This window comes from Erinaceus europaeus, chromosome 16 (genome assembly GCF_950295315.1).
Source record: "Erinaceus europaeus chromosome 16, mEriEur2.1, whole genome shotgun sequence".
Lineage (NCBI taxonomy): Eukaryota > Metazoa > Chordata > Mammalia > Eulipotyphla > Erinaceidae > Erinaceus > Erinaceus europaeus.
Window position 1 is genome coordinate 42,147,452 of NC_080177.1, and position 20,144 is coordinate 42,167,595.

The 20,144-nt window shown below is 37.7% G+C and overlaps 1 protein-coding gene across 8 annotated transcripts in view; it reads left to right on the forward strand.

The window, feature by feature from the left end:
• The window catches only part of DDHD1 (DDHD domain containing 1), an 88,335-nt gene that overhangs the window by 50,264 nt on the left and 17,927 nt on the right, over positions 1 to 20,144 (forward strand). For all 8 annotated transcript variants that reach the window (XM_060174946.1, XM_060174948.1, XM_060174950.1 and 5 more), the window contains 4 exons: positions 576 to 682; positions 1,495 to 1,601; positions 12,544 to 12,806; positions 16,669 to 16,744. In XM_060174946.1, the coding sequence (XP_060030929.1) occupies positions 576 to 682; positions 1,495 to 1,601; positions 12,544 to 12,806; positions 16,669 to 16,744 (553 nt within the window). The remainder of the gene's footprint in view (positions 1 to 575; positions 683 to 1,494; positions 1,602 to 12,543; positions 12,807 to 16,668; positions 16,745 to 20,144) is intronic.

The following is a 20,144-nucleotide window of genomic DNA, read 5'->3' on the forward strand; positions in this document are numbered from 1 at the left end:
CAGGCAGTAATGCAGCGGGTTAAGCGCAGGTGGCACAAAGCACAAGGACTGGCAAGAGGATCCCTGTTCAAGTCCCCAGCTCCCCACCTGCAGGGGAGTCGCTTCACAGGTGGTGAAACAGGGCTACAGGTATCTATCTTTCTCCCCCCCTCCCTGTCTTCCCCTCCTCTCTCCATTTCTCTCTGTCCTATTCAACAGCGATGCCATCAATAACAACAATAATAACTACAACAATAAAACAACAAGGCAACAAAAGAGAAAATAAATATTTTTTTTAAAAATGTAGAAGCCACATAAAAATGTCATGGGAGCATTCATTATACTGTATTCCCCACAGAAAATGTATAGATATAATTATTTAGAATATAATGTGTATGCTTAGATTTTTGAAGTCATAGATGACAAATTTAGGAAAATAACTTTAAAGTGATCTAATACTACAGACTATTGCAAGCAAGTGAAAGTGTTATAATTAAAGACATTTTGTACACAAAGATATATATATATATATATATATATATATATATATAGTTACTTTGATTAAAGCTTCATTTTGTGTTGGTTTTGTTTTTTAGGATGAGAGAGGCTGCAAGAAAAATAGAAGAAAGGCATTTTTCCAACCATGCAACACATGTTGAATTCCTGCCTGTTGAATGGCGGTCAAAACTTACCCTTGATGGAGGTACATTTTACTTAAAAACTGATTGTCTTAGCCAAAAACATAGTGTTGCACACTGGGACAAAGTGTCTTCTATTTAGTTCTTTGTTATAGATTAGTCAAGAAAGTAAGTCTCACCATTTTTTTAATGCACTCCATTTTGTCTTCCCCTCTCTTGATTTCTCTCTGTCCTATCCAACAACAACAAAGCAATAACAACAATGATAAACAATAAGGGCAACGATAAACAACAAGGGTTCCCAAGTTCAATCCCTGGCATCATGTATGGCAATGTGATGTTCTGGTTCTCTCTCTCTCTCTGTATCAAATAATTTTTTTGAGAGAGAGAGAGAGAGAGAGGAACAGAAAGAACCTGAAAAGGAGGTACAGAGACCGAGTTTGTATCCTTTGACACTCATTGCAAGAAGAGATGGCCTTGTTGTGTACTGGGTACCCATAAGTGCTATACAAAATGGAGTGCATTAAAATGGTGAGAATTGTCCCCACCTTCAGGGAGAAAGCTTCACAAATGGTAAAGCAGTGCTACAGGTATCTCTCTGTCTTTCTCCCTATCTCCCCCTTCCTCTCAATTTCTGGCTGTCATATCAAATAAAGATAACTTTTTTTCAAATGGTGAGACTTTAAAAAGTTTGAAAAGTTTTCATGTAACTTTTTTTTTTCTGATGATAAATTGCAAGTTCATTAGATCTCAAGCTAGTCTTAAATATTTAAATGTTAAAGAGCTGTTACTTCAGAGGATGTAATTTTTTTCTGCACAATTTATTTTTTTCCCTAAAACAGACTCTTCTCTAAGTTTTTTTTTTTTTAATTTGTAGATACTGTTGATTCCATTACTCCTGACAAAGTACGAGGTTTAAGGGACATGCTGAACAGCAGTGCAATGGACATAATGTATTATACTAGCCCACTTTATAGGGATGAAGTAAGTATCATGAGAACTTTGTTGTTATTGGGTATTTTTAGAGTGATAGCATGTGTGTCCTGAACATGTTATATTCTCTTTCTGTTTATAATCAAGTGAAAATTTCCATAATCTTCTAATCTATAAATAGCCTGTATTTAATAGTTAATTTTATCATCTAGATGTTGAGACCTTGAATAAAATGAGTAGTCTTAGAAATAGGGGATTATTTAGGAAATGGTTTTGGGGGCTGGGTGGTAGCGTACCTGATTTAGCATACATGTTAAAATGCACAAGGACCTGGGTTCAAGCCCCCAGTTCCCACCTGCAGGGAGAAAACTTCATGAGTGGTGAAGCAGGGCTGCAGATGTTTCTCTGTCTCTCTTCCTCTCTACCTCCCTCTTCCTTCTCAGTATCTGGCTTTCTCTATCAAATAAAAAGATTAAAAGGGGGGGCTGGATGGTGGTGCACCAGGTTAAGTGCACATAGTACAAAGTTCAAGGACCTGCTCAAGGATCCTGGTTCAAGTCCCCAGCTCCCCACCTGCAGGGGCATCATTTCACAAGCGGTGAGGCAGGTCTGCAGGTGTCTCTCTGTCTCTTTCTTCTCTGTCTTCCCTTTCCTTCTCAGTTTCTCTCTGTCCTATCCAAAAACTTTTGGGGAAAAAAAAATGGCCACAGGAGCAATGGATTTGTAGTGTAGGCAATAACCCCAGCAGTAACCATGGAGGCAAAATTAAAAAAAAAAAAAGAAGAAGACAGAAAGAAAGGAATTAAGGGAGACAGACAGAGAGAGAGAAAGAAAGAAAGAAAGATAGATAATGCATTGAAAAATATCACCTTTGGCACTATGGTGATAGCATAATGGCTGTGCAAATGATTTCCATGCCTGAGGCTATGAGCTCCACAGGATCAGTCCCAGAACCACCATAAACCAGAAATGACATATGTGCTCTGATTAAAGAAGGAGAAGGGGTGGGGGGAGAAGAAAGAGAAGGGAGGAAAGGAAGGAAAGGGTGAAGAAAGGAGAAAAGAATAGCTAGGTGGTGGCTAGTGCACCTGGTAGTGTGCATACATTATAGTGCACAAGGACCTGTGTTCAAGCCCAAACTCCTCACCTATAGGAGGGAAATATCTTAAGCAGTGCTGCAGGTATTTCTCCCAACTTCCCTCTCAGTTTCTGTCTTTTTCCAAATTAAATAAAAGAGTGTCACACCTCTAACAAGAAATTTATATCAAACATCTATAAAAAAAAAATCATACAGCTCAACAACAAAATAACAACCCAGCTAGCAAGAGGGCAAATATCTCAATAAAATAGTTTTCTAAAGATATATATATGGGCCACAGACACCTGAAAAAAAAGTTCCACTTCATTTATTAAAGTAATGAAAATTAAAACTACATTGAGTTCCACCTCACTCCTGTGAGAATGATCTATGTCAACAAAACAAAATGATAAAAGTTGTCAAGGATGTGGAGAAAAGAGAACACATTACACTGTTGGTGGGAATTCAAACTGATACAGCCCTTATAGAAACCAGTATAGAGAGTGGGAGTATATAGCCTAATGGTTATGCTAAGAGACTCTCATGCCTAACCTTCAAAGTCCCAGGTTCAATCCCCCTACACTACCATAAGCCAAAGCTAAGCAGTGTTCTGGTTAAAAAAAAAAAAAGAAAGAAAGAAAGGAGAAGAAAAGAAAAAAATATTTAGATGACATAAAATATTTCAAAATAAATTTATGAAAGTTAACTACATTCTGATTTCCATAACTACATTATGGAAGAAAATATGCCATTTTGGGTATAGACACACTGCAATTGTTAGAGGTAAGGAACCATTGCTTATGTGATAAAGCTTCATATGGTTCCCAGAAAGTGTGTATATGTGTGTATCATAGAAACAAAATGAGGGTGGGAGAGAGTTACAGCCAATAACAAGATGGAAACCAAGATGGGCAGAAAGAGAAGTTTATTTCACTGGTGGGCCGGAGCCTAGAGTGCTCCAGAGAAATGCTCAGCCCCCAGCCTTGGGTTAAACTGTCTTTTATAGTCTATTCCAAGTCTATAAGCACAAGCAAGCAAGCCAGGAAATACAGGAGCAAAATTCAAAGAAGTTAACCTTTGCAGTTACAGTTACAGGGGATTTTGTAACCCACCAACATAAATAATAATGATATTTTCAATTAGGTACATTGTTCAGGGGATAGAATATTTCACTCTACATATGACAGAGTAGTCTAACCTAGTTCTGACCTAATTTGTTTTTATACATTCCAATTCTCTTTGTTTTCTATTATCTTTTAATCTACTTATAATCTGCTTTCTTATTTATTTTTAGTTATATCTCTACTACAATAGCTTAATGATTATGTAAACAGACTCTCATGCCTGAGCCTTTAAGGTTCAGGTTCAATCTCCCACATCACCATGAGTCAAAACTGGTGGGAATGTAAATTGGTACAACCCCTGTGGAGAGCAGTCTGCAGAACTCTCACAAGGCAAGAAATGGACCTACCCTGTGACCCTGCAATTCCTCTGCTGGGTATATATCCTAAGGAACCAAACACCCATCCAAAATGATTTGTGTATACCTATGTTCATAGCAGCACAATTTGTAATAGCCAAAACCTAGAAGCAACCCAAGTGTCCAACAACAGATGAGTGTTTGAGCAAGTTGTGGTATACATACACAGTGGAATACTACTCAACTATTAAAAATGGTAAATTCACCTTCTTCACCCCATCTTGGGTGGAGCCTGAAGAAATGATGTTAATGAGATAAGTCATAAAAAAAAGAATGAATATGGGATGATCTCACTCATAGAAGTTGAAAAACAAAATCAGAAGGGAAAACACTAAGCAGAACTTTTCACTGGAGTTGGTGTATTGCACCAAAGTAAAAGACTCTGGGCTCAGGGAGAGGGTTCAGGTCCTGGAACATGATGACAGAGGAGGACCTAGTAGGGGTTATATTGTTATGTGGAAATGTTATGCAGGTACAAACTATTGTATCTTGCTGTCAACTGTAAACCATTAATCTCCCAGTAAAGAAATTAAAAAGAAAAACCTGAGCACTGCTGTGGTTAAAAAAAAAGAAACAATAAAATAAAATGGGAACAGTAGATTAAAGAGTATTTGAGTAATCTTGAGTAAAAGTTATATAAATATGGACTTTTTAAATTTTATAACATTTTATGAATTTAAATTATTTCCAGATAAGAAAACCAAGAAATAGTTTACCAGACTCATTTCCTGAAGTTTCTGCTTTACTGGGACAGAGATAGCATCTCTGAATTCCTGATCATAGCAATTCACTAGGTGATTGCGTCTGGGAAGTTTGGGAAACATTGCTTACAACATTGTTTTTCTTTTGTTTGTTTCTTTGTTTTTAACATAAGAAACAGACTAGAGTACTGTTCAGTTCTGGTATATATTCACATCTGGGATCTCACATATGCAAGTCTTGTGTTCTATCACTATACTATCTTCCTTCCCCCAGATTAAGGTATTGTAAAGAACAAAAATGGCACTTAGTAAATAAGAAGTAGGCAAATACTGATTTTTAAAAAACGAAGAAAGAAAACTGATTCTGTAAATCAAAGTCTATTTACCACAGACTATAAGAATACCTTTTGGAGAAGTAGTGATTAATAACAGCCAGCAGTGGTCCTTTAGGATTAGGACCTAGTAAATTTCCCTTCATTGCTTTGTTTGATAGACACATGAAGGAGACCTTAAAGGATCAAAGATATATAATATGTGTATGTTCCCAAGGTGATTACTGGTCCTTAAATTTTCAAATTGTTACTGTTGAATGTAAAACATTAATTCCCCAATAAAGAAATAATTTTTTTTTAAAAATTTCAAATTGTGATAAAGTGTTTGTCTTCATGTATTTCAAGGTCTACCTTTTTTAAATTAATTTATTCTACTAAATCTAGAAAGTAAGGTCACAATAAGTAGAAAATATGGCAAGGAATGTGTTTACTAATGAAGGTTTTTTTTATATTTTATTTTGTTTATTCACTTAGTTTTGTGAGAGTTTAAGTCATATATATATATATATATGTATATATATATATATCAATTAAACCCCCCAAATTACTTTTTCTCATTAAACTGTCCTGAAGCATAGAGAAGTACAAAGTATTTATTACATTCTTCAACCATACTTTGAATGTTTGTGTTCTTCCATGTGACTGCTGAGTTTTTTTCACTTTGGGTTCATTGTCGTCATAGATTTTAACGTTGGGGAAGTAGTTATGAGAATTAGGGATTTACAATTAGAATTTGAAAAAGGATTTCAAAAGTCACACTGTACCAGTTGTGCAGGTGGTTAGCTAACTTGATTAGTTAATATTATAGAACTGATGAAACTAAGATCACAGGGTATGGCATTAATTTTGGTTTCAGTTATTATAAGTGAGGATACTTAATTACAATGACATCCTAATGGCTCCTCACTGGAGCAGAAGAGAGTAAAAGCCCTAATAAGAACAGACCTTTTGGATATAACAAGTGGTAAGATTTCTCTTTTGCTGTTGGTGAATGGTTTATAAGAGCATTTAGAGATAGTATAAAGCCATTTAAAAAGTGAACTTTCTGTCTCTCTCTCTCTGTCTGAAAAAGCCCAGAGCAATGGAGCCCCAGCAGTGGTAAAAATTTAGCTTTCATTTCCAGTGGATGGATTAAGTGGAAGGATATATTATATTAGCACCTTAGAGATGTACCCCTAAACCAACATTACCTCAATATAAAAAATATTAAAAGTTAACTTTCAGAATTATAAAGTAATAGCCACAATATTCCTGTACATGTAAACTATAGACAAATATTTTTAAATACCATATTTACATTCTACTAGAGATATATAGCAGCCATTTCAACTCAAGCATATGACTATTGAAATAAGCCAAAATATCAGTTCTTCATAAACTTTCTATCCCATATTTTATTCTATAGTGAAATATTTTAATACCAAATGGACTTTTTTTATTTTATCCACATGTGACTGTTGCATTAATGAGGTATTGAGTATAGTGAGCAGTGCTTTAAATTTTTTTAACATGCAGTAGGCTTATCATTGGTAGAGTTATGGTAGTTCTTTTCTCCATTTTTTGTAAAGATGTATTTATTACATATGAGAGAGATTCACATGAGAGAGAAACCAGCAGGGCACCACTCTGGCATATGCAATGCCAAAGATCAAACCAGGAACCTCAGGCAAGTACATCTAATATATGCCAGTTGAACTGTTTCCCCAGAAACATTTTTCCCATTTATTTGATTTTAAAATTTTAATTTGGGTAGGGAATATTTGATACAGAAAAGAAAACAAAAACAGATACTTTTATCATAATACTTATATCTTTCAATGTTTCTAAATTTACATGGTATGAGTCTTACATTAAGCCTCTCAGTAATAAAAACTATTAGTATGTGTTACTTTTTTTTTTTGCCTCCAGGGTTATTGCTGGGGCTTAGTGCCTGCACCACGAGTCCACTGCTCCTGGAGACCATTTTTTTTCCTTTTTGTTGCCCTTGTTGTTTTATCATTGTTGTGGATATTATTATCGTTTTTTATGTCCTCATTGTTGGATAGGACAGAGAGAAATCGAGAGAGGAGGGGAAAACGGGAAGAGAAAAGTAGACACCTGCAGACCTGCTTCATCACCTGTGAAGCGACCCCCCTGCAGGTGGGGAGCTGGGGCTCGAACCGGGATCCTTATGCTGGTCCTTGCATTTTGCGCCATATGCGCTTAACCCACTGCACTACCACCTGGACCCCAGTATGTGTTACTTTGAAAGGAATTTAGTTTATTTAAAAGTTATCTTTTCCTTTATCCAGGAAATGTTGATTATGAATCAGAAAAAATATAAAATTCTTAGGATCAGTTGATACTCTTATTAAAGCCAAACTCACAGCTCTCTTTGAGCAAAGTCAGGTAATTTCATTTCACACTGCATATTCCTTAATGTGTATTATAATTTCCTATAGCCCATGCCTTAAAAGGTTTTTACATAGACTTGCCATAAAATGTATTCCTAAGGTATGGTCTAGACCAGCAATATCAATATACTTTGGGAACTTGTTGGAATGTAAATCCCAGACTCCATACTAGAACTTCTGGATCAGAAACACTGGGATGGTACTGGGAAAATAGCTCAGTGTTAGAGCACGGACTTGCATGCCTCATGTCCAGAGGCCCCGGGTTTAATCCCCAGCATGTTATTAATGCCAGAGCTAAGCATTGTACTAGTCTTTATCTCTTTTCCTCATTCTCTATCTCTCATAAAAATAAATCTTAAGGGCCCAGGTAGTAGAATAATGTTATGCAAAAGACTTTCATCCCTGAGATTTTGCAGTCCCAGGTTCAGTCTGTACACCACCACAAGCTAGAGAAGAAAAGTGCTCTGCTTAAAATTAAAATAAGTAAATCCTTTCAGGCTCAGGGAGAAAAAAAAAACTAGTATAGCCACAGGCCCTTTGGAATATAACTAAAATATGCCTACTAGCTATCTACAAAATGGAAGACCCCCCCCCAACTCTTCATCTGCACTATTCCAGCCTTTAGGTTCATGTTTGATCAACAATTTGTTTGGCTTTGTATGTTAACTCTCTTTTCAGCCACCAGGTTCCAGATGCTAGCATGATGCTGACCAGACTTCCCTGGACAGACAACCCCACCAATGTGTCCTGAAGCTCCGCTTCCCCAGAGCCCCAGAGCCCCACCCTACTAGGGAAAGAGAGAGGCAGGCTGGGAGTATGGATCGACCTGTCTCAATGTCCATGTTCAGTGGGGAAGGAATTACAAAAGTCTGACCTTCTGCATCCCACAATGACCTTGGGTACATACTCCCAGATGGTTAAAGAATAGGAAAGCTATCAGGGGAGGTGATGAGATACGGAGTTCTGGTGATGGGAACTGTGTGGAGTTGTACCCCTCTTATCCTATGGTTTTGTCAATGTTTCCTTTTTATAAATAAAAAAAATTACATCTTGAAAGGTAAGTAATAATAACCAGGATGGAGACTAGCTCTTAATATATGAATATATGTATTTAATGAGCCCTCCAAGTGATTCTGGTACACATTGAAAACTGAAGAAACACTGTACTAAAGCCTTGAAATTCTACTTTTCCTGGGGGAAATTTTTAAATGTTAAAGGTTTGCTTTCTTCCTCAGTGCAAAGACAGCTTATCCACATGCTACTAGCTCATCTTGTTCTCCCCCTTTGCTGCCTGAACATATTTTATCAGGCCCAGTACATGGCTTCAGTTATTTTTTCTAATTTATTTTTTATTTAAGGATAAATTAACAAAACCATAGGGTAGGAGGGGTACAACTCCACACAATTCCCACCACCCAATCTCCATATCCCATCCCCTCCCCTGATAGCTTTCCCATTCTCTATCCCTCTAGGAGCATAGACCCAGGGTTGTTGTGGGTTGTAGAAGGTGGAGGGTCTGGCTTCTGTAATTGTTTCCCCGCTGAACATGGACGTTGACAGGTCGGTCCATACTCCCAGTCTGCCTCTCTCTTTCCCTAGTAGGGTGTGTCTCTGGGGAAGCGGAGCTCCAGGACACATTGGTGGGGTCTTCAGTCCAGGGAAGCCTGGCCGGCATCCTGATGGCATCTGGAACCTGGTGGCTGAAAAGAGAACCAACATACAAAGCCAAACAAATTGTTGAGCAATCATGTACCCAAAGGTTGGAATAGTGGAGGGGAAGTGCTAGGGGGGTACTCACTGCAAACTAGTGTACTTCTACTTTCAGGTACATATTTTGCACTAGTTTATGGATAAGTGTGAACATAGGCTCTCTCTCACAGAACCTGGTCTATATCTAGGTTTTGGGACTTTGTTAGAAAGTGAACCACCTGGGATGGAATTAGAGAATACTATGAAAGGAAAGGTTTCACCCAAGTAATGAAGCTGAAGGGTTGTCATTCCACACGTGAAGTCTCTGGACACAGTCTGAAGTGAAGCATGCTGGGGTGGCACTCGTTGCGTTGATTAGGTTGCGATCGGCAGATGCAATATTATTTGATATGGATTGGGAGAGGCGTGCGGGAAAGTGGGCCCTATCCTAAGGTTCCAGGACTGGGGGAAATATAGGCTCTATAGTGGTGATGTGAGGTTCCTGCTGTCTTAGGGTTCAAAAAGACAATGGATAGTTAATGTTATCATCACATTATTTGGCAATTGGGTTAACTTTGAAAAGTCCTTTTATTAGAGTTTGCTGTATAGTACCCAGTATCTTGTATGTAGCTGTGCCATTGGTTGCTTCTGATCTACTTGGTCTAGGCTTTTGAGAGAGTCCACATATCAAATACACAGGTGGTAATGTAAATTGGTCCAGCCTCTGTGGAGAACAGTCTGGAAAACTTTCACAAGGCTAGACATGGACCTTCCATATGATCCAGTAATTTCTCTCCTGGGGTTATACCCCAAGGACTCCATAACACCCAACCAAAAAGAGGTGTGTACTCCTATGTTCATAGCAGCACAATTCATAATAGCTAAAACCTGGAAGCAACCCAGGTGCCAAACAACAGATGAGTGGCTGAGAAAGCTGTGGTATATATACACAATGGAATACTATCAGCTATCAAGAACAATGAACCCACCTTCTCTGACCCATCTTGGACAGAGCTAGAAGGAATTATGTTAAGTGAGCTAAGTCAGAAAGATAAAGATGAGTATGGGATGATCCCACTCATCAACAGAATTTGAGAAAGAAGATCTGAAAGGGAGACTTAAAGCAGGATCTGACTAAATTGTAAGTAGGGCACCAAAGTAAAAACCCTGTGGTGAGGGTAGACATGCAGCTTCCTGGGCCAGTGGGGGGTGGGGTGGGTGGGTGGGATGGGTCACAGTCCTTTGGTGGTGGGAATGGTGTTTATGTACACTCCTAGTAAAGTGTAGTCATATAAATTACTAGTTAATATGAGGGGGAAAATTAATTGTATGTCTCGAAGTTTTTAAAACACAGACTGAGTCTTTTTAATATATAGGCTTCAGTTATTTTAACCATCTCTCTTACATTGTGGTAAAGATCTCTGAGATATCAACAGAGCAAATACAGTGTCCTCATTAGTACGTTACTAACCCTGCCAAACATGAATGCTCAAATGGTTTTTATATCAGCATGTAGAGAACACTTAGACAAATCTGAGATGGCTAATTGCCACTTAAGGATAGCAAGATTAAAATGGAAGCTGTGCATAGCTAGTATTTGAATATTGGAATAGTAGCTGCCATATTAAGTACAGAAATGAGAAAGTGAATACCAAATAGAAAATTTGTAGTTGCCAGAGTAGACAATTATAGGATGGGGGTGAGTGGAGGTAACATAATGATTATACCAAAAAAAAAAAAACACCCTAGCCCCGGGTTCAGTTCCTCATACTACCAAAAGCCAGAACTGAGCAGTGCTCTGGGAAGGAAGGAAGGGAAGGAGGGAGGAAAGGAGGTAGGGTGGTAAGGGAAGGAGGGAGAAAGAAGTTTATTACTAACAACAATAAAAAGAAACTGGGTTTTAAAACTCAGGCTATGGCTCAGGATGGATTTGAGTAACAAAATATCTTTCTTTTCAAATAAGGGAAATGAATGATGGAGGAAAAGAGAGACCAGTGCCTTGTTTGTTTGTTGGGGGGTCAGTGTTTCTTTTGTTTAGTTGACTTTTTTGTTTGTTGTAGATTAAACTTAGATTCAAATGCATTGTACCACAGAGCTACTTCCTCTAACCTAAAGAATCATGTTCTTCTGACTTTGAAGACTATTTCAGTAGTACCTATTTCCAAAGGGAGCAGTTCTACAAAGAAAAATGACTAAAATATTTTCCATATTATTACCCTCTAACCCTCCTCCTTTCTAGACATATAAAACTGTTGGGGCTGGGAAGATAGTATACAAAAACACTTCAGTGCCTATAGCCTTCAAGTCCCAAATTCAATCCTAAACACTAGAGCTGAGCTCTTATAAAAATAATAGAAAAGCTATCAGGAGAGGGGATGGGATCTGGAGTTCTGGTGGTGGGAATTGTACTCCTCTTTTCCTATGGTCTTGTCAGTGTTTCCATTTAATAAAAATTTAAAATAATAATAAAGGATGGAGATAGATAGTATAATGGTTATGCAAAGAGACTTATGCCTGAGGCTCCAAGGTCCCAGGTTCAGTCCCCCACACCACCATAAACCAGAGCTAAATAAATAGGGAGTCAGGGGAAGTATTAACTAACAATTTCTTCAAGACTTTGGAGGTGGATTAGAAAGGAAGCATGTTGGGAGTCGGACGGTAGCGCAGCGGGTTAACCACACGTGGCACAAAATGCAAGGACAGGAATAGATCCTGGTTCAAGTCCCCAGCTCCCCACCTGCAGGGTGAAGCAGGTCTTCAGGTGTCTTATCTTTCTCTCTCCCTCTCTGTCTTCCCCTCCTTTTTCCATTTCTCTCTGTCCTATCCAAAAACAACAATAATAAGTACAATAAAATAAGGCAACAAAAGGGAATAAATAAATACTGTTTAATCATATCTATATTGCCAACTTAATGTGAATTTAAACCAACATTAATTTTTTAAACTGCATTATTCACTGTGTTAAATTTATCTAAATGTATCATAGACTCATTATTATTTTTCTGATATTCATTATGGCTTAAAAACCATAAGCAATAGAAATTTAGAATTGCCTATCAGCAAATTGTAAAAAGAAAGAAAGCCTTGATTCAAGCAGCATGGTAGGTCTATGTGGGTAATACTATCTATCTACCTTATTCTTTAATCATAATATACATTATAATATTATGTATATCTTTATCTCCTACAAAATTTTGAAGGATCTTGAGTTCAATGTAATAACCTTAGTATGCCTGACCAATGTTTTTCTTAATGTATTTGAGTCTAGAAGTTTACTGCAGTCAGTAATTAATGTTATAATGCTTTCTTATTTTGAACAGCTAGTTAAAGGCCTGCAACAAGAGCTGAATCGATTATATTCCCTTTTCTGTTCTCGGAATCCAGACTTTGAAGAAAAAGGGGGGAAAGTTTCAATAGTGTCACATTCTTTGGGATGTGTAATCACTTATGACATAATGACTGGCTGGAATCCAGTTCGACTTTATGAACATTTGCTACAGAAGGAAGAAGAGTTGCCTGATGAAAGATGGATGAGTTTTGAAGAGCGACATCTTCTTGATGAACTCTACATAACAAAACGCCGGTAATATACCGTGGCATATTACATATCTATTTCTCTCTCTCTTTCTCTGTCTCTCTGCTCTTTTATTGAGGGTGTTAATGCCTTACAGTGCTGTTGAAGAGTCTGTCCTTCCTCCATTTAATGGTTTGATCCCCCTTGCCAAAAATTAGTTATCCAAAGGTGTAGGGGCTTATTTCTGGGCTTTTAATTCAGTTCTATTACACTCTGGAGTCAATATAAGAGTTTTAAGTGGACTTATGAGGCTTCTCAGGAACTCTTTGAATATTTTAATGATAAAGACAAAATACACTATTAAAGCTATAAATGTCATTAGGTGGTATGTCTGCTAAAATCTGTTAATTTTTTACTAATTTTACATTTTTCTAAACTATAAAATAGTTTTGTCATCTTCTTTTTTCTTCTATCTTTACAATTTAAGTTAAATGGTATCTAAAATTTATTCCAAACTGAGTCACTATGTAAATCCTTACTGAAGATATTTACCAGTTTATAATTTATTTTATTTTATTTTTTTATTTATTTTATTTATTTATTCCCTTTTGTTGCCCTTGTTGTTTTATTGTTGTAGTTATTATTGTTGTTGTCGTTGTTGGATAGGACAGAGAGAAATGGAGAGAGGAGGGGAAGACAGAGAGGAGGAGAGAAAGACACCTGCAGACCTGCTTCACCGCCTGTTAAGTGACTCCCCTGCAGGTGGGGAGCCGGGGTTCGAACCGGGATTCTTATGCCGGTGCTTGTGCTTTGCGCCACCTGCGCTTAACCCGCTGCGCTACAGCCCGACTCCCCAGTTTATAATTTTTTATAGCTTTACTAATCTTTAGAAGTGGACCTTATATTCTGAAAATAATTTTAAAGTCTTCTTTTCTTAACAAAAAATGTTTTGGTAAATTTTATAATTATGTGATAACTTTTGGCATTTCTGATGCTTTTGAATCAGATCATTTTAATTTTTTTCTACATTTATAGTTACACATGTGTTGATTAAATATTGGTTTACAATATTATGAAAATTTTAGTAGTATAGTTTCACACCCACATAAGTATATTTAAGACTCACCAGGCCTACCACCAAAATTCCAGTACATGTTTTCTTTTCTTTTTTTTTTTTTTTTTTTTTAATTTTTTATTTAAGAAAGGATTAGTGAACAAAAGCATAAGGTAGGAGGGGTACAACTCCACACAATTCCCACCACCCAATCCCCATAACCCACCCTCTCCCATGATAGCCTTCCCATTCTCTAGCCCTCTGGGAGCATGGACCCAGGGTCGTTGAGGGTTGCAGAAGGTAGAGGGTCTGGCTTCTGTAATTGCTTCCCCGCTGAACATGGGCGTTGACTGGTCGGTCCATACTCCCAGTCTGCCTCTCTCTTTCCCTAGTAAGGTGTGTCTCTGGGGAAGCTGAGCTCCAGGACACATTGGTGGGGTCTTCAATCCAGGGAAGCCTAGCCAGCATCCTGGTGGCATCTGGAACCTGGTGATTGAAAAGAGAGTTAACATACAAAGCCAAACAATTTGTTGAGCAATCATGGATCCCAAGTTTGGAATAGTGGAGAGGAAGTGTTAGGGAGGTACTCACTGCAAACTCTAGTGTAATCCTGCTTTCAGGTATATATTTTGCAGTAGTTTATGGATACGTGTGCATATACGCTCTCTCTCACAGAAACTGGTGTATGTCTAGGTTATGGGACTTTGTTAGAAAGTGAACTACCTGAGATGAAATTAGAGTGTACTATAAAAGGAAAGGTCTCACCCGAGTAATGAAGCTGAAGGGTTGTCATTCCACACGTGAAGTCTCTGGATACACTCTGAGGTGAAGCATGTTGAGATGGCAATCGTTGCTTTGGTTAGGTTGTGATCGGCGGATGCAATATTATTTGGTATGGATTGGGAGATGCATACGGGAAAAGTGGGCCCTATCCAAGGGTGCCAGGACTGGGGGAAGTAGGGGCTCTATAGTGAAGATGTGAGGTTCCTGCTGTCTTAGGGTTCAAAAAGACAATCAATAGTTAATATTATCATCACATTATTTGTTAATTGGGTTAACTTTGAAAAGTCCCTTTGTTATGGTTTGCTGTACAGTACCCAGTATCTTGTATATAGCTGTGCTGTTGGAAGCTTCTAATCTACTTGGTCTAGGCTTTTGAGAGAGTCCGCATATCAAATACGTAGCCTATCTATTAAAAAGATTCAGTTTGTCTTTTGAGAACCTTTGAGACATACAATTGATTTCCCCCTCTCATATTAATTAACTACTGATTTATATGTCTACATTTTGCTAGGAGTGTACATAAACACCATTCCCATCACCAAAGGACCGTGACCCATCCCTCCCGCCCATTCCCACCCCCCACTGGCCCAGGAAGCTACATGTCTACCCCTCACCACTGGGTTTTTACTTTGGTGCCCTACTTACAATTTGATCAGTTTTATTTTCTTTGTCCTCTTCTGACTGATTCTTAAAGAACAGTGAAGCATCTCATTTTGATAGTGTTGTATATAAAAGAGCCTTATAAAAGTTATCTAAGGATTTTATGTAGAATCTTATGTACATATCATAGGCTAGATGCATAACTTTTATAATGTTAAATAACTGATAATTTTAAAGGAAAGCATAATGCTTGAAAAGCCTCAAAGCAGCATTTAGACATAAAATCCAATAAAAAAATTGTAACTGGTAGTCCAGGAGGTATCACAGTGGATAAAGCACTGGACTCTCAAGCATAAGATCTTAAGTTCAATCCCCAGCGGCACATGTTCCAGAGTGATGTCTGGTTCTTTCTGTCTCCTACCTTTCTTATTAATAAATAAAGTCTTTTTAAAAAAATGAAATTATGTTTAAAATATTTAAATTGTGTTTAAAATTCACTTAAGTATAAGAAAAAGAAAAACAAAGGCCAGGCAGTGGTGCACCTGGTTAAATGCTTACATTACAGAGCACAAAGACCCAGTTTCAAGCCCTTGGTCCTACTTTCAGGGGGAAAGCTTCATGAGTGGTGAAACAGGACTGCAAGGTGTCTCTCTCAGTCTTTCTATCTCCCACGCCTCAATTTCTCTCTGTCTATCCAATAGCAGACAAACAAACAAATAAATAAACAAATCAGATAAAAGTAAAAAGAAAAACATAGACCAGTATATATGGTATGAATTTATGATAAATAGTGGTTTACAAGATTGTAAGATTTCAGAGTATAGTTCCACGCAGCACCCACCACCAAGATCTGTGCCCCAATGGCATTACTGGATCATAATGTAACTCTGTATTTATTTAAGTGCTCTCCATCCAGTTTTCCAATGGGGCTCCCCCAGATTGTATTCCCACCAACAGTGTAGTAGAGTGTGCTTTGCCCAACAGCTGTAATTTTCCATTTTGAACATTTGTTGTGATTATTTAGAAGTGTGTATATGCCTTTATAAGCCTCACATTTTAATAAAGGCTCCTCATAAAAAAGCCATTAAAACTGATATTATAATTTTACTGAGCATTTTATAAACTTTTACAGGTGTGTAGACTAAATATTATAGGAATTAGTAGAGGATTTGGATAATGACTCATTTTCTTTTTAAGCTTTTTTAAAATAATACTTTATTAAACTTAATAGAACAGAGAAATTTAAAGGAGATAGGGATAGAGGGAGATATAGAGATGCCTGCAGCACTTCTTCACCTTTTGTGAAAGTTACACCTTGAAGATGAGGACTGAGGGTTTAAACCTGGTTCCTTGTACATGGTAATGTGCACACTCAACCAGGTATGCCCCTGGCCAGCTCCATGAGTCATCATTTTCTTTATATTTTAGTGAATTAGTGATCATCTTAAAATTTATGGAACATGAATATCTGTATAATTTTGTACTGCTTCCTAGGCTAAGAGAAATAGAAGAACGGCTACATGGATTAAAAGCATCATCTGTGATACAAACACCTGCCTTAAAATTTAAGGTAAGGGAAGAGAAGTGATATTTTAATTATTATTCTTACAAATGAATATTTATTGAATACAAGTTAGCAATTGAACACTGAAAGTTTGTGATTCTACAAAGAATAGACAAGATGCTGTGAGTGTATACACTCCTGCTGATAGTGCTATTTCTAGCATACAGAACAACTCAGACATAGAGGTAGGTTATAATTTTGCCTAGAAAGTTGGACAAAAGAATGATATTTGTACTTGATCTCAGCCAATTGTCTTTTGTCAATTGAAGGAAAACAGGGGTGCTGTTCTGTGTAATAGAAACAGCGTCAACAGATATATGGAAAGATATAACTTCATAGTATCTCCAAGAAACAGCAAGTAATTTCAAGTAGTGGGAAAAAGAGACAGGTCTAAGAAATATTCAGTATTGGGGACTTGGCGGTACTGCACCAGGTTAAGCACACATAGTATGAAGCACAAGGATCCTGGTTTGAGACCCCGTCTCCCCAACTGCAGGGGGGTAGATTCACAAGCGGTGAAGCAAGTCTACAAGTGTCTTATCTTCTTCTCCCTCTCTCTATTTTCCCCTCCTCTCTTAGTTTCTCTGTATCCTGTCCAATAAAATGAAAAAAAAAAAAAATAGTACTCCCAGGAACAGTAGATTCATAGTGCCAGCACCAAGCCCCAGAGATAGCCCTGGAGGCAAAACAAAAAAAAAAAAAGTGTATTCTACTTTCAAGGATGGAAACCTAGCATTTTAACCAATGAGAAATGTAGTAATAGCTCAAGAGAAGTTTGAAGCAATGTGAAGTAATCAGTTTTACAGAGCAGTCTGTAGAAGAGCAGGAAAAGCCAAAAGTAAACTGAGAAATGTTATACATGTACAAACTATTGTATTTACTGTCGACTGTAAAACATTAATCCCCCAATAAAGAAATTTAAAAAAAAAAAAGAAAAGCCAAAAGTAAAGATTTTTGTATTTGATATGGACATTGGAAAGTTTTTGTGTTTATTTAAGTTTGTTTGTTTTGACAAGGAGATGTTGGCCTTGAGCTGACTGTTGGAAGAGTGTGGCTTATAGCTGAGTAGCAAATAAATACTTGCAGTGTTAAATAGAGCATAAGTTTCTTAATATTCACTTCCTATTGGATATATGCCATGTCTGGTGTATTATATCTTTCCTTGAAATCTGTTATCACAGGAGCTTAACATACAGATTTGGTAATGACACTTTGTTTGATAAAGACAAAGAAATTGAGGGGGAGGGGAGAAAGAGAAGAAGAAAGACACCTATTGCTCTGCTTCACCATTTGTGAAGCTCCCCCCTGCAGGTGTGGACAGGGGTGCTTGAGCCTAACATATGCACTCAACCAGGTGCACCAATGCCCAGTCCCCATATTTCTTTTAAATATTAAGAAATTTTGTATGGAATATATCTCTATGACTTATAGCCCTGATAGCAAAAAATAAGTAACACAAAAATTTTCTCAAACCTTCAATATGAAGAAACCATTTCAGAGTGCTTCATTACCATGTGCAAAAACCCAGGTTCAAGCTGCCAGGTCCCACCAACAAGGGGGAAGCTTCAGAAGAATTGGAACTTGTAGCAGATGTCTCTCATTCTGTCTGCCTCTCACCCTTTATTAAAAAGGGGAGGGAGGGAAGAAAGGTAGGGAGGCTGGCTGTCAGGAACAGTGAAACCATACTGATAACCATGGCATAGAAGAAGAGGAAGAAGGAGGATTGAAGATATTCATATTTTTGTAATTCAGAAAATTAAAAAAATAATCCAGAGGCAACAGTTTTTGTCCCTTGGCTTCCTTGATACTTGGTTCTCTTTCTCTTGTCCCTCGCCCTTTTGTAGTTTAACTTCCTTCATTTGCTATTCAAATGTAGGCATTCCTCATAATTCTATCCAAAACCCATCTCTTGCTAACTCTGCAGTCTTACGCATTCTCTTGGATTTTCACATTGCTTTTCTGATGGCAGCTCACAGACTTGAGTGATGGCAGTACATTCTGTTCCTCTTCTAAATTTTTAACGAGATATGTAACAGATACCTCAAATTTATTATGAACAGAGACAGGGTTTACCTAGAGCTCTCTGTTACAAGTAGTCCCAACTAGTCAAACCTAAATGAATTCACAGACCTTTGTTAATTGTCTCTGACTCATTTCTCATCTCTTTTCTGTCATGTGTATTTTACCCTGTCCTCTCACATTTCTATTCCTGTCTAGAATAATGTACCCTGCCCAGATTTCAATTATCTCTTCCTTAAACTTTTTTGTTTTAATCTTTATTGTATAGAGACAGTCAGAAATTGAGAGGGTAAGAAAGAGAAAGACACCTGCAACACTGCTTCACCACTTGCAAAGCTTTTCCCCTGCAGATGGGAACTGGGGGCTTGAACCTGGGTCCTTGCATACTGTAACATTTGCACTCAACCAGGTGTGTCATCACCCAGCCCCCTTAACCTTTTTTTGGTAGTTGTCTAACTTGACTGAAACACCAGCTCCTCAATTTTCCTTTTTTATTGTTTTTTGAGATAGAGACAGAAAAAGAAAGAGCCAGGGAGTGGCACATCTGGCTAAGCACACATAGAACTAAGCAAGGACCCACACAAGGATCCAAGTTCGAATTCCACTCCCCACCTGCAGGGAAGAAGCTTCACAAGTGGGGAAGCAGGTCTGCAGGAGTCTTTTTCTCTCCCTCTTTACCGCCTCCTCTCAACTTCTCTGTCTTAGCCAATAAAAATGGGGCCCCAGGAGCAGTGGATTCAGAGTGCCAGCACCAAGGCCCCAGCGATAACCCTGAAGAAAACAACAACAACAACAACAAAAATTAAAAGAGACCTCAGCACCCAAGCATCCTTCAGTGTAGTTGGGGCCAAACTTGAGCCTGGATCATGCACATGGCAAAGCAGTGCACTATCCAAGTGAGCTCTTTCATTGGCTTCTCTTAATTTTCCAGTTCATCTACATGCTATTAATGTTTACTGACATAAAACATGGGTCACATCTATAAAATAAGTTCACCTTTTTAATTTTAACAGTCCAGGTTCAGCACATTTACATTTTTCCCACATCCTAGTTTTTTACTATATCAGACTATTTCTTATTGTTTTATTTATTGATTTATTAATGAGAAAGAGGAGGAGAGAAAGAACCAGATACCACTCTGGTACATGTGCTGCCGGGGATTGAACTTGGGACCGCATGCTTAAGAGTCCAGTGCTTTATCTACTGTGCCACCTCCTGGACCACTCAGGCTATTTCTAATCTCTATATTAGATTATTTTTGTACCTCCACTTTAGTTCTTGTGGTTCTATCAGTCTGGAGCATCCTTCTTTCTAACTCTACATCTCAAGTCAACCATGAAGATCTTTCTTTCTTGTTTTTTTTATAAACCCTCAGGTTTAAAATTAT